General features: G+C 35.6%; 1 protein-coding gene across 14 annotated transcripts in view; it reads right to left on the reverse strand.

The window, feature by feature from the left end:
• FRYL (FRY-like) overlaps positions 1-13,605 on the reverse strand; it is a 238,460-nt gene that overhangs the window by 105,588 nt on the left and 119,267 nt on the right. For all 14 annotated transcript variants that reach the window (XM_014534411.1, XM_014534429.1, XM_014534396.1 and 11 more), the window contains 4 exons: positions 9,279-9,358; positions 8,949-9,029; positions 6,233-6,401; positions 5,856-5,948 (listed from right to left, as the gene is read on the reverse strand). In XM_014534411.1, the coding sequence (XP_014389897.1) occupies positions 5,856-5,948; positions 6,233-6,401; positions 8,949-9,029; positions 9,279-9,358 (423 nt within the window). The remainder of the gene's footprint in view (positions 1-5,855; positions 5,949-6,232; positions 6,402-8,948; positions 9,030-9,278; positions 9,359-13,605) is intronic.

A 13,605-nucleotide genomic window follows, 5' to 3' on the forward strand; every position in this document is an offset into this window, starting at 1 on the left:
CCCCCCCCCCCCCACGCAGAAAGCACTCAATACACATAACAAATGAATGAGGAGAGTCCAGCCAGGTGAAGGGGGGATGGGGGGGGGGAGGTAATTAGTGAGGCAAGAATGTTCCAGGCAGAAGTGGCTCTATGTGCAGAGGCAGTTGTTATGGGTTAGAGTGACTGTGGTCATATTGGGGGTAGCAGCTAATCTAACATGACTGGTGTCCTTAAAGTGGGGAAAATTTGGACACAGACATGCACATAAGGAGAACAGCATGTGAACATGAAAGCAGAGATTGGGGTGAGGCTTCTAGAAGCCAGGGAATGCCACAGATTGTCAGTAAACACCAGAAGCTTGGCAAGGGGCACGGAACAGAGTCCCTGTGAGACAATACCTTTTTGTTGGTTAAGCCACCTAGTGTGTGTACTTTGTTAGGGCTGCCCTAGCAAACTAATAAACCACAGAAGGAAACATGGCATAAAAGGAGAATTAGGCAACTCAGTAATAATGGGGCATTGTCAAGCATCTTGCTTTGTACAACTGGCTCCGTTTGATGGATTACGGTAAAAACTGTAACCTAACCCAAGTTAAACAGCTGGCAAAAAACACACACACATTTTCAAACAAGGAGGAAGCACAAATGACAAATGGCATGGATAAGTAGCAATGGAAACCATTTCTAAGAAGAGAAATCAGAGTACTTGTACTAATGATAACAGCCTCAAGCTGCCATGGTTTTATTAACTAGTCTGTTTTCTTTTTGATAAAATGAACCTAATTCACACGGCCAAAAACTGAGGTGGGGATGGGAAGCTATCTGACTCCAACTACTTGCAAAGCTATAAATTATGTTTGTATGCATTTAAAAAATCTTCACAATAGGGTTATTTCAAAATGATAAAGGTGCCCATTTAAGAGGATATCACAATTCTGAACATGTATGTGCTGAATAACAGAGCTTAAACATATACAAAGCAAAAATTGACAGAGTGCAAAGAGAAACTGACAAATCTACATTTAGTTACAGTCAGAGACTTCAGTACTCCTCACTCAATAATTGCTACAAGTAGTAGGCAGGACATCAGCAAGGTTATCATAGACAAATAATACTATCAACCATCTTGGACCTAATTAATATTTATAGAACGCTCCCATCCAATGACAGCAGTACGTACAGTCTTTGCAAGAGCACATGAACATTCATTAAGATAGATAGATGATACCCTAGCCCCAAAACAAATGTCAATGCATTTAATGGGATTCGAGCCATACAAAGTATGTTCTCTAACCACACATTAAAAATGAATAACTTAAAGATCTCTGGAAAAATCCCCAAATGTTCAGAAACAAAATAATATGCCTCTAAATTACCTATGGATTTCACAAAGAGCATTAAAAAGTATTTTGACCTTTATGAAAATGAAAACACAAGGTATCAAAATTTGTGATCTGCCACTTTAGAACTACTTAGAGGGAAATATATAGCATTAAGTGCTTATATTAGAAAAAAAGGGAAAGATATGCAGGATCTCAGCTTCTACCCTAAGAAACAAAAAAACAAACAAACAAAAAGTGCAAATTAAAACCAAAGTAGAAGAAAGGAAATAATAAAAATCCAAGCAGAAATCAATGAAATAGAAACTGAAAAATAGAGAACATCAATAAAGCCAAAAACTAGTTCTTTGGGAAGATCAAAAAAATTAATAAAGTACTAGCCAGAGAGACCAGGAAAAAAGAAGGAAAGTCAAAACTTAGCAATATTTGGAATGAAAGTGGTCACTACAGATACAATAGTATAAAGTGTATAGTATATAGTATAAAGCTGACCAACCTGATACCAATAAATTTGATAATTCCCTTAGAAATGAATAAACACCTCAGAAAGATCTGAAAGCTCACTCAAGAAAAAGTAGTCTGAGAAAACCTGTCTTTTGAAGAAAGTCATTTGGTAGTTAAAAAGGTTCCCACAAGGAAAATTCCAGATTAAGTGGATGTATTAATATATTCCATCCAACTCCAAAGAAAGACTGAAAGCCAATTCTGCACAAACTCTTCCTACATAAATTATCTTGATACTAAAAAAAGAAAACCACAGACCAAGAGCCCCAGGAACACAGATAGGTGCAAAAATTCTCAATAAAAAACCTTATCAAATAAAACCTAACAATATAAAAAAGTCTTATCATGATCAAGAGTTTCACCCCAAGAATGTAATGTTGATTCAACAATTAATATAGTTCAATATATTATCAAACAAAAAAGAAAAACCATCTGATTATTTCAACAGACAAGGATGGGGGATATTTAACAAAATCCAACATTTATCTCTTCATAAACTAGAAATGAAAATAAATTTCCTCAATATGATAAAAGGCATCTATGAAAAAACCTATAAGTCACATCATACCTATTGCTAAGACCGGCGACTTTAGCCCTAAAATGTGAAAAGAGGTAAGGATGTCTGCTCTCATTTTTTTTTAATCATTGTACTGAAAAATGCTAGCCAGTGCAATAAGGCAAAAAGGAAATAAAATATATGCACTGAAAAGTATTTTGAACACCTGGAAAATGAAATCTTAAAACAATGGCATTTACGATAGCACAAAAATAAGAAATGCCTAGGTAAATTTAACAAAATATACTCAAGATCTATACACTGAAAATTACAAAACATTGTTGAGAGAAAATAAAGACCTAAATCAAAGAAGAAAACTGCTATGCTCATGAATCACAAGAATCAATATTAAGATGTCTGTCCTACCATTTATTAATATAAAGAAATCCCAATTCAAATCCCAGCATTTTTTAAAAAAATATATTTTATTGATTTTTTTACAGAGAGGAAGGGAGAGAGATAGAGAGTTAGAAACATCTATGAGAGAGAAACATCGATCAGCTGCCTCCTGCACATCTCCCACTGGGGAGGGGCCCGCAACCCAGGTACATGCCCTTGACCGGAATCGAACCTGGGACCTTTCAGTCCGCAGGCCGACGCTCTATCCACTGAGCCAAACTGGTTTCGGCAGCATTTTTTTAGTGCCGGCAACCCAGGTACATGCCCTTGACCGGAATCGAACCTGGGACCTTTCAGTCCGCAGGCCGACGCTCTATCCACTGAGCCAAACTGGTTTCGGCAGCATTTTTTTAATTGACTAAGTGACTCTAAATATTTTAAAAATTTTAATTGCATTTATTGGGGTGACCTTAGTTTGCAAAATTATACAGGTTTCAAGTGTATAACTCAATAAAACATTATCTGCACACTACTTCGTGCAGCCATTGCCCCAAGCAAAGTCTCTTTCCATCCCCATTTCTCCCCTCCTTTGCCCACCTCCACCTACTTCCACCCCTTTTCCTTTGTCTATGACCGCACTGTTGTCTGTGTCCACGTGCTATGGATATATGTTTTTTGGCTAATCCCTTCACCTTCTTTCATCCAGTCTCCCTCCTTCCCTCCCCTCTGACCTCTGTCAGTCTGTTCCATGTATCCATGCCTCAGTTTCTATTTTGTCAGCTTATTTTGTTCATTAGATTCCACATCTAAAATGAACCTAAAATAGCCAAAATAACTTTGAAAAAGCATAAAGTTGGAAGATGTACACTGCCTGCCTCTAACTTACTACAGGAATTAAGATAGTATACTATTATTATAAGAACATACACATAGATCATTGGAACAGAACAGAGTCAGAAAGACACTGAAGCATATAGAGTCAATTCATTTTTTAGACAAAGCACTTGACAAGAATTGTCTTGTCAACAAATGGACAAATTTTGTTGGAACAAAAACAAAACAAAAAATTAAACAAAATAAAATTCAATCCTCTTACCATATAAAAATTAACTCAAAATGGATCGCTAACCTAAAAGTAAATCTTAAATTTAAAATATAGGAGAAACCTTAGTGACTTTGTGTTAGTCAAAGACTTGTTAGGTATAATACAAAAGTTTAATTTATAAAAGAAGACACTGATAAATCAGATCTCATCAAAATAAAAAAACTTCTTTTTCAAAGACATAGTTAAGAGAATGAAAGCACAAATCATGAACTAGAAGAAAATATTCACAGAGCATACATCTGATAAAATACTTATATCCACATTTAAAAAATATATGTCTCAAAGCTCAATCCGAAAACAATCCAATACAAAAATGCGAAGAAAGATTTCAACAGACAATTTGTCAAAGAAAATATATGAATGACAAATGAAGATATGAAAAGATGCTCAAAAGCATTAGTCATTAGGGAGATGCAAATTAAAAACCAGAATGAGATACCACGACAAGCCTATTGTAATGGCGAAAATGAAAAAGACTGGCCAGAGTAAGTGTTGCTGAAGATGTGGAGGAACTGGAACTCTCACATACTGCTCATGGGAATGCAAAATGGTACAACCACTTTGTAACACAGTCTGGCAATTTCTTGAAGAGTTAAACCTATAACTATCATTTGGTCCAGCAATTCCACTCCTAGGTTTTTACCCAAAGGAAAGAAAAGCAAATGTTCATACAAAGACTTGTATATGAGTGTTCACAGCAGCTTTACTTGTAGCAGCTAAAAACCGGAAACAACCCAAAGGTCCAAAAACAGGTAAACACGTAACCAAACTGTGGTATAGACATACCATGAAATACTGCTCAACAATGAAAAAGCAATAAACTACTGATATATTCTACAACATACTTAGACTGCAAAATAATTATGCAGACTGAAAGAAGTCAGAAAAAGAGTTTGTACTGTGAGATTCCATTAATATAAAATTCTAGGAAATCCAAAACTAATGTACTGAAACTGAAAGAGCATCACTGGTGGGGTGAGCGAGAGTGGGGATTAAAAAGGAACACCAGAAAACTTCGAAGAGAGTGATAGATATGTACATCATGTTGAGTGTGGGGACAGTTTTTCAGGTACATATATATACTAGTACATATATCCTAGTACATATATACACACATATACATATGTGTGTATATATGTATATAGATGTCAAATTGTACTCTTTAAATGTATGTGTATGTCAATTTCACCTTCATAAATCTTTTAAAAATATATATATGTCAAATTGTACACTTTAAATGTGTGTAGTTTATTGTATGTCAATTTCACCTTCATAAATCTTTTAAAAATAAAATAATATATATGTGTATATATAAAAGTCAATTATACAACAATATGCAGTACATTGAAAATGAGTGGAATATTAACATACCACACCGAAAAACTGAGTGGGGCAGGGATGGAGACCAGAAAACAAAAAAAAATCAATTTATAGTATGCTACAAATTCCATTACTATTGATATTTCATTACCAGTAACTGCAAAATTAGTTTTGAATAACACCCTACATTTACACCAAGAAAAGTTTCTATCAATGTGCTTCCCTAGAAGTTACTGCGATCGTTATTTTCTAAACAATTCAGAGTACAAATTTTGATAGGTATGATGAATGTCACAGCAATCTGTAGAACAGAACTTACAAAATCAAGACAGTCTGGTAAATTCCAGGATGTATGTCACAGTACTTTAAATTCTTCAGAGGCTACTGAAATGCTGTGATTCTGTACGGAGCAAGGGCCATGATGAAATGCAGTGTGCTACACTGAGCGCCTGGAGGCCACATTACTGCTAGGTTGCAAATGCTCTGCACTCCTAACCGTCTCTGGATCTTGAGGGCCTGTTCTTTTAATTAAAAGACTGATGGATGCTCTTCTGCTCTGTCTAATAATCCTTTTCCCTATGCCCATGTTATATTCCAAATTTCCACCTCAATGTCTATTAGGTTACCAGAAAGTAAGAATATTTCATGTAGCAACTTCTTTAGTAAAAAGGTACTTCTAAGATATAATATAAAAATAAAAAATATACTTACAGCAGCTACAGGGATAAGAATCTCCACAAATAAACCGGCAAGTGCATGTTTTATATCTTTATCTTTTACTTCTAAGAAATACTGAGCACATTCCTGGGGGATTGGGGGAACACATTAGGTTAAAAAAAGAGAAAGATTAAATAATTTTTAATATCACGATAATTTTGTAAACACTCTGCAATTATACCAAAAAGCTATGGTCAAAACATACTTAAATTAAAAAAGAAAATTAATTTATACTTGTGACAATTCAACAATTGGAATAAGAAATTAATAACGATGTCATTAATTTATCTACATTGTTTCTTTTTAAAAGTCATGAAGAGCAAGCAAAGTCATTGTTAGGCTAAATCTCTGCAACTGACGAAGTATATCACCTGCATAAACTGAAATGATGCTTCAAAATCTTCTACAGGATACATTTTCACTCGGAAAAATTTCATTCCCATTATTAAGCTGATGACACTCTGTACCACATGTGGACTTTGCTCCTTCAGTCGCAGTTCTTTTAATTCCGTCATAAACTTCTTCCTCACAGCCTGAAACCTTTAATACACACAGATACATCATTTCATTTGTTAAAAACACTAATTTCCTACATCATCTCCTTTCTCTGCCCTCATCAAAATTATCAGAAAAGCATAGATAGGAAGACAAAAAATTTTGTTAATCTAAATTTCCTGTTCATTTATTTTAATATCAGAAGTTTCTTAAAGAGGAATAATTGGATTTTTTAATTCCTATATCATTGATATAGCACCATTACCATTTAATAATTAATAACCATAATAAAAATAAGATCAAATAGCCCACACATAAAACTTTCCCATAAATATCAGAGAGCCAATTTTTATAAAGTCCTTCTTATAAAGTCTGCCATTTGAGTTGTATGGAGAGTGGACTGGAGATTACAAATTTATTCAAAGAGGTAAACCAATTGATTGTGACTATTAACTATCATTTAAAACTCCTATTTCACTGCAGAAAAACTGAACAAGAGTGGGAGGACACAGAGCTCACAATCTGCATGAGCTAAAGAATCAAAACGTGTTCAAAATGTGAGCACCGTCCTGGCGTCACATGACCACAATTGTTAAGGTTACCAAATTTTTCTTTGCTTACACTGGAAAAAGATATCTAGCAGCTTATTAATCAATAATACTTCATTTTCCTCCTCCATATATTAGAAAACAATCAAAGATTTTACTATTAATGTTACTTGGGGGAAACCAGTTCCTGAAAATTGAAATGAAAAATGAAGTATACTTTTCCAATGGTCACTGACTACAGTGAGGAAAAAAAAAAGAAATATATATATATATAACTCTCGCCCTAACTGGTTTGGCTCAGTGGATAGAGCGTCGGCCTGCGGACTGAAAGGTCCCAGGTTCGATTCTGGTCAAGGGCATGTACCTTGGTTGCGGGCACATCCCCAGTAGGAGGAGGTGGTGGGGGAGGAGCTGATCGATGTTTCTCTCTCATCGATGTTTCTAACTGTCTATCCCTCTCCCTTCCTCTCTGTAAAAAATCAGTAAAATATATTATAAAAAAAAAAAAAAGAAAGTACAGCATTTATTTCTATTTGACTCTTGGAAAATACAATATCATTTTCCATTCAAATATTCTTTTGTGTTTTATAAAAAATATATAGAAAGCGAATAAATACCTTAACATTGCAATAAGATGAGAATCCAAGGATTGGGTTTTTTTTTTTTAATTAAATTTCTCAGAATAATTGTTAATCACTACAATCAAAGGAAATGCATAGGCAAGATTGTAATACACCTCCCAGCCCTTCCCTTTCTCCCCTTCCTTTCTCACTCTACTGGTCTCCCCCTGCTTCACCCCCCGCCTCAACTGTCAGTACGACCAGCCTAACCTATTGTGGCTCCATGCTCCCTTTCTTCCACGCTCATCATGTGTGTGGGTGGAAACACCTCCCCACTGCTCTACATGACCAATGAGGGTCAGCATCATTTCACTGGCCATTTGGATTTATAATCTTTACCATCCTGGAATTAACTTAGCGGTCATGCAAGTTCTTCTGGATTCAACTTGCTAATGTATTACTTAGAATTTCTAACCTGTATTCCTGACAGAAATTCATTTAGGTAAAAATTTAAAAATCATGGACTACTATGCCATAAAATAAATACACCATTGCTTGTGTCCATGTTTTTGTGCCTATAATTCCTGAGACAGGGATTCGTTACTGATTAAATATAAGTGACATATTAAGATATTCTTGTCTATGTCCAAATCACATAAAACACTCAAACTATGTTCTAAGTTCTATAGCACTGGTTATGCAAGGGTGCCTAATGTGTTACAAAGGATAAAAAATATGCTAAATAAAATACATTACTTAATATTAAAATCTAAACTATTACATATTAACAATACTTGCCTTCTTAGAATTTAGAAAAGTTTTTATATAATGATTTCAGAACCAAAGACTCTTTAAATGACATCCACAAAAATCTGAATTGATACTTTTTACTTAGAGCAAACACAAATACTAAAGACAAACAGCTTTTTAGTGTTTACTATAATGATGGTTCAAGACAGCTCAATGAGTGTAACTCCTGACGAATAACACTTTTCATAAAATAATCCGGTATCTTTTACCTTTCCTTTTAGGTATCCCTTTTATCTATTCAAAACTCTGCTTAGTATTAAAACAAATAAGGTGATTAGAATAAAGGGGTTACATTGATATCTTGGAAATAAAAGCACTCAACTGGAAAGTATTAAAAGTAATTATTAGCTCTGTAAAGACTTAAGAGAAAGATTAAAAAAAAGGCTTCTTACAGAATTGTTAAAAGTAGGAAATAAGGTAATGTCCTGACTATTCCTGGCAATTTCTGACTTCCTCAATTCAGATATTTATGGAAAAAAACCTAAAATGAAAACACGCTGTGAAATTAAAGTACGGGTGCTACTTTAAAATCCTCTGAGGAACAGAGCAGCTTAGTAATAAAAGGTGAAACTGAATTCTATGAAAAATACAGTAGGTTTAAAACTGTCAGTTTCTACTATATTAGTAATGAAGCATTCCAAAGCAAAGAGCATATCAAAATCAGTGAAACTTACTTTGATTGGGTAAGAACCCCTATCACCTCTGCATATAAATCTGCAATAATATGCACATTCCCAGTGTTGGTTCCCGAATACCTGAAATAACAAGAGAACAAATGCATTATTTATTAAATTTTTTTCTACATTTAGCCTTCTAATTCTTATAAATCCGATCAGTTTTTAGAATTATTTTTACAAAAATCATTTCTATATGTATGTAGTGTGGATTAAAAAAAATAATTGCTTTGAATGCTAAAAACAAATGATCGATGAGCGTTCAAAGTATATTTAAGCAGTATAAACCCACATAGAACAGCAACAATGCCGAGTTAGTATTTTACTTACCCTTCCTTATGTTTAAAGTGCTTGAAAGCCAAGTTTAGAACTTCATGAACTAAGGGATCAGGCACAGGATGAACAGGAATCTAGAACAAAAAAGATCAAGTGAGTAAGAGCTAAATAGGTTAGAAGTCTTTTATGAGTGGTCTTATTTCAACAAATTAAATCAATAGTCAATTTTTTTTTATTGATTTCAGAGAGGAAGGGAGAAGGAGAGAGAGTTAGAAACATCAATGATGAGAGAGAATCATTGATTGGTTGCCTCCTGCATGCCCCCCATTGGGGATCGAGCCCGCAACCCAGGCATGTGCCCTTGTCTGGAATCGAACCTGGGACCCTTCAGTCTGCAGGCTGACGCTCTATCCACTGAGCCAAGCCAGCTAGGGCTCAATAGTCAATTTTAATTTTCATGATATGATCTATTACTAATCTGTCAATCTTCCTTTTTCCTAAAAAAGTATTTTTTCTTTAATTTAGTTGAATATCTAATTTCACAAACTCTAAACTTATGATTATTAGCTTCAAAATCACGAATCACGGAACAATGGATTACGGAGGGGGAAAGCTATTGTTGTTGTTACTGCAATTGTTATTGTCAGAAAGTTACACATACATTTCCCCTGTATAACTCTGCAACAGCTATAGATCAGCAACCTTTGACAGAGCCAGCACCGCACTTCAGATAGCCTGATTTCCTATCATAACAGTAACCAAGAAGGAAAACTTTTCCAACAATTTTAACCTACTAGTATTTATGGCTTTATTAGTATTAGAAATTTGTCATTTAAATGTCTGTTTTGTTTAGTTCTTTAAAGACTACATGTTAGTTCCAAATCTGTAAAACAAATATTTAAAATCTCTGCCCTTTCCCCCAAATATAATCACTATTAAAAACTTGGTATATAGCCTTGCACACTTTTTCTAGACACACACACACACACACACACACACACACTTTATTTTTACTTAACAGAACAATGCATCTTTCCATGTCAGTACTTAGGGTTACTCCTTGTTATTTTTTAATAGCCATAAAATATTCAGTATATGCTAGACACACACATTTTTATACACACACACACACACACACACACACACACACTTTATTTTTACTTAACAGAACAATGCATCTTTCCATGTCAGTACTTAGGGTTACTCCTTGTTATTTTTTAATAGCCATAAAATATTCAGTATATGTAATTTATTTAATGAGCTCTCTATTAATGAACATTTCAGCCCAGAATGTCTATTGTCAATATATATATTTTACAATAAACACCTTGTGCAGTCAACATTATAGATTTGTATAGTCCCATGAGAAAGAGTCCAAAAAGAGGAACTGCTGGGTCAAAGATTATACAAGTCACCACTGACAGACTCTAGTTCTATTCACGTGTGGGTCTGTTTCTGAGCTCTCTACCAATTTAATGTGTCTGTCCTAAAATCAGGCTGTCTTATTATTAGGCTGTCTTACTTATTTAATAAGTTTGGATGTATTGTACTACAAGCCTCACCCTCCATCTTTTTCAGAGATGTTTTGACTATTCCTGGCCTATTGTTCTTCCACATTCAATTTACAGTCATCTTTTCAAGTTCCACAATAACTATAAGATTACTGGAATTGCAATGAACCTTTCGATCAATTTGGGGATAACTGTATTCTTACGCATTTACACGGAATATCTTTCCATCTCTTTAAAGACTTTCAGCAAAGTTTTACAACTTCCTGTTTTGTCCTCTGTTATACTTGGTCCTAAGAGAACAATCATATGAAGAGATGCTTGATTTCATTAGTAATAAGGAGGGGGGGAAATGCACAAGGTATCATTTTACACCAATTCGATGGGGAAAAAATTGAGTCTGACAAAGCCAAATAGTAGAGATAATGTAAATCAATGAGGTTTCATGTACACTGCCGGTGGAAGTGTAAATCAATTATTTACGCAGCGTGCGACCTACTGAAGAGGATCAATGTTTGCCACCACGAAATACGGCAGGTTGGCATAAGGATTATTTTGAGCTGAAGGCAACTCAAAAAATTGTATCATGCTGAGCAGATGCAGGAAAAGCTCTCTATTCTCCCTCTTTCTGGCTAAAAGCAGTCTCCCTTCCCCTTTCCAATACCAAGGAGAGTAGAAGAACCATGACCACTGGAAACAGAAAGTTGGCACTGAGATGGGTCTGCACAAACAAACCTTACTAACTAGCCCTTATCTACCACTGGTTTCCCCCATATATTTACCTTCCCACAATTTACCAACCCAACGGCCAAACCCTTTTCCTTTGTCCTGTCACTTCTCCACAATGTATTTTGCTCTTTGATAAAGTAATTTTTAATCTCTAACCCTTCTTTGGCTCTTGACTTCTTTTCTAGGAGGGCCTTTTCTCCTGTTAATCTGCCACTTATCAGCTGAATTTGCAGGGCCCCGGGTACTAAACCTAAGAGGATGGTGCTTCACCACGCTAGCAATTACACGGTTAAGAAAACAATGATGAGAGCCTCTGGCTGGAGAGGCTTTGCCAACACCTTGACTTCTGGCCTCCAGAACCATGAGAGAATAAATTTCTGTTTTCTTAGCCACCAAACTTGTGATAACTTAATTCTACAACCTCGGGGAACCAATACATGACCTCATAGAGTACTACAAATGAGAATAATAGTACTGCCAACATTGTAGGTTTGCTATGAAGATTAAATGAATTCAATGAGTTAATATTCATAAAGCACCTGGCATGGTGTTTGTTACCTAGTAAGCACTATTGCAGGCTTAGTGAATTTTTACAAAAAAGAACTGAGGTCAATGGTTGATGATGACATTACTTTTCTGGTTCATGATTGGTGGGCTGGACACCCTAATATTGGAGCCTCCTGTTAGATTACAGAATTGAAAACATAATCATGACGTGGTGAAAAGGTTGAGAAGAGTGAACTCGTACAAAGATTCTTTCGAGCCTAAACGTTCAATAAAAAGAACCCTTCAATTCTCTAAAAAAAAGGGGGGGGGGGAAGGAAAGAAAACAATGACGTATAACGACACACTTCACGGATGAATCTTAGTCACATAATGTTGAGTGGGGAAAAAAGTCCCAGAGGACAATAAACAATGATACAATTTTTTAGAAAGTCCCAACACAGTAAAACTTTAATATATTATCCAAACATGTATCAAAACATTTTTAAAGTTAAGGGAATATATTAACATAAAAATCAGTTACTGAAAAGGGAATAGCCAGGGAGTGAATGAACTAGGAGAGTCACATAATTAGGCTTTACATTGTAGATAGCAGACTAGTTCTCAGAGGGACCATTATATTGTAAACAAACACACATGAACAGCCACGCAGAGAGCAATGACAACAGCGTGTCTTTAATCAGGATTACAATTTATCCAATTCTGTGGGCCTGGGGTCCAATTAAAACAAAACATATAGGAATTCTACATTTGATTTGCTGATAATTTTTAACAATACAGATTCCAGAACACCTCAGTAATAGGATGAAATTGTAATCGAATATTAAATATAACCAAGAAAGCAAAAAACTAGACTGGGGGAAAATATAGTAAAGAATTCTAATTACTCAGAGATGGTCAGAATGCTTCTTGAGGGCTTGAAAGAGAGCTATTTAAAATGAAGACAGTGCATTCCTTACAAAGGTAAACCAGGAGTCTATTAGGAGGGGATTAAACTTAGTCCTGAATAATGACCAGGAACTAATTCTAAACTAGTAAATATGAGAGAGACATTAGATAGGAGTAATCACACAAACAGTGATGAGGGACAAGAATTCTAACACGAATTCACTTCCATTTATTCATCTCAGTGAGACCGTGACTAAATTCTGACAACACTGAGAACACTGACACAACTTCTAAACTGCTGTCCCAAGCAGAGGGAGGCATGGCAACTGACACGGCTTTCGAAGGCTCCTGGGGAACCTTCACTGCAGGCCGGACGCTATCCTAGAGCCTCATCGTGGCTAAGGGGCTCAGTGCTTACTGTGGGCCAGAGGAGGCTGAGAAAGCCCATTTATCTCATTTCCTAGAAACTGCGACTGTCACAAGGGCCTGTACCTGGAATCCAACGGGAAGAAAATGTATGATGAGGGGGATTCTTACACTGCCCCATCCCAAAATCAAATAGGGATTAAGGGAGGAAGCAGCTGAAATCCGAACTCTACCTTTCTAGGTCTCAGAGAACATTTTAAAAGTAACCTGATGGCCTCGGGGGTGGGAGTGGGCAGGGAGGGGCTGATGGGGAAAAAGGAGACATATGTACTAGTAATACTTTTAACAAGAAAGAAAAAAGAAAGGAAGGGAAGGAAGGGAAGGAA

Source organism: Myotis brandtii, unplaced genomic scaffold (genome assembly GCF_000412655.1).
Source record: "Myotis brandtii unplaced genomic scaffold, ASM41265v1 scaffold10, whole genome shotgun sequence".
Classification (NCBI taxonomy): Eukaryota; Metazoa; Chordata; class Mammalia; order Chiroptera; family Vespertilionidae; genus Myotis; species Myotis brandtii.